Source organism: Geospiza fortis, unplaced genomic scaffold, assembly GCF_000277835.1.
Source record: "Geospiza fortis unplaced genomic scaffold, GeoFor_1.0 scaffold183, whole genome shotgun sequence".
NCBI classification, from domain to species: Eukaryota; Metazoa; Chordata; class Aves; order Passeriformes; family Thraupidae; genus Geospiza; species Geospiza fortis.
In genome coordinates this window covers 411,859-413,854 of record NW_005054447.1, presented here as the reverse complement: position 1 = coordinate 413,854, position 1,996 = coordinate 411,859, and the positions used below count along the sequence as shown (strand labels likewise).

General features: G+C 38.4%; 1 protein-coding gene across 1 annotated transcript in view; it reads right to left on the bottom strand.

Moving 5' to 3' along the window:
• The window catches only part of TTC12 (tetratricopeptide repeat domain 12), a 16,335-nt gene that overhangs the window by 11,625 nt on the left and 2,714 nt on the right, over positions 1–1,996 (bottom strand). The window contains exons 6-8 of the mRNA XM_031062410.1: positions 1,573–1,632; positions 1,182–1,253; positions 497–556 (exon numbers count right to left, since the gene is read on the bottom strand). Of these exons, the coding sequence (XP_030918270.1) occupies positions 497–556; positions 1,182–1,253; positions 1,573–1,632 (192 nt within the window). The remainder of the gene's footprint in view (positions 1–496; positions 557–1,181; positions 1,254–1,572; positions 1,633–1,996) is intronic.

Here is a 1,996-nt window from a genome sequence, read left to right as displayed (position 1 = left end):
ATAATATAATATAATACAACATAATACAATATAATACAACATAATACAATATAATATTACATTACATTATGTTACGTTATATTACATTACATTACATTATATTACATTATATTATATTACATTACATTACATTGTATTATATTGCATTATATTATAATTATATACTAAAACTACACTAAAGAAACAGAAAGGACACATCAGAAAGCCAAAAAGGAATGAATAATAAAAACCCATGACTGACCAGAGAGTCTGACACTGCTGGACTGGGATTGGTCATTAATTAAAAACAATTCATGTGTTTTGTGAACAATTCTCCAAATCACATCCCAGAGGAGCAAAACAGGGAGAAGCTGAAGCTTCCCAGGAGAAGAAATCCTGGCCAAGGGATTTTTAATAAAATATCATGGTGGCAGGAGGTCACAGGGAAACCAAGTGTGGCAGGGAAATTCTGCTCCCTCTTCAGCAGAAAACAAGGGTGGAAAGAATATTTGTCACCTTTAAACAGGTTTTCCTTCTGGGGGTCAATCTGCAGCATCTTCTCATAGCACTGCCTGCACTGCAGGGGGACAAAAAGGGGCTCTCAGTTCCAGCTGGAAACAGCAATCAGTGACATCAATGATATCCCAGTCAGATCCCCAAGGAATCAGTGACATCAATGATATCCCAGTCAGATCCCAAAGGAATCAGTGACATCAATGATATCCCAGTCAGATCCCCAAGGAATCAGTGACATCAATGATATCCCAGTGAGATCCCAAAGGAATCAGTGACATCAATGATATCCCAGTCAGATCCCCAAGGAATCAGTGACATCAATGATATCCCAGTCAGATCCCCAAGGAATCAGTGACATCAATCATATCCCAGTCACATCCCAAAGGAATCAATGATATCAATCATATCCCAATCACACCCCAAAGGTTTTTGGGGCCACAGTCCTTAATAAATGTGAAAAGTAACATTTATGGGGACACAGATGTCAAAACTCTCGGAAAAGTCAGATATTCTCAGTCCCTACATCTGCCTGCTGTTGCAAACTCAAAGGGAATTTCCCAGTAAAACCCAGGGAGCAAAAATTCACAGTTCCAGTAGAAAACAGAAACTGAGGCATGGCATGAAACTCTCTCCCTGTCACCCCCCAAAGCAGAACAAACCATGGACCCAAAATTCACCCAGCTTACCTCAGAGAAGTGCTGCAGGGCCAGGTGAGCCTTCCCCATGAGGAAATAGGCTTTGAGGCAGTTCTTATTGCACTGAGGTGAACCAGAAATTATTAGGAGTTATGTCTTTAGAATATTTCAGCCTTTCCCTTTTTTTTTCCTCAGCATTCTGATTAATTATTAGAGCTGCCCAAAGCAAATATTAGGGTGTTTATACCATTTATTAGTGGTGGCTAAAGTTTTTATGCTGAATTATTGCCCCCAGGGACCAAAAAACACAGGCTTGAGGTGAGGGTGGAAAGCAGGGTTTCCAAAAGGTGAATATTTTCCAGTTCATTTGAGTCAAAAATATGGATTTCTGTAAATAATGCTGATTTTGGGGGTCTTTACCCCTTGGCACTTGTGGAATTACCTTTAATGCCCACTCACAGTCACTGATGGCTTTCTCATACTCATGGAGCTTCAGGTGGGCCTGAAATAAACAGAAAAAAAGTCCAGGCAGAAGAATTGGAATCCTTTAAACAATTTCTGCTCGCTGTTGCACAAACACTGGCTGATTAAAAAGAACAAAATGAGGCCTGGCCATTGATTTTGCAGGGTAATTTCCATTCTTAAATTGTCTGCCATCTCCCTGGATGTTCTAATTTAGAATCAATTGAATAGAATTCTAAATTACACACAAACACAGAGTGCACAAGGCAAACAGAGACTGCAAAGCAAATATTTCACTTTGTGGTTACAGAAGTGATTCCTGGAAAAGCATTATTTTTATTTATTATTATTATATTATATAGAGAAGAGAATAGAATACATTAATATATATACTATAATTTATA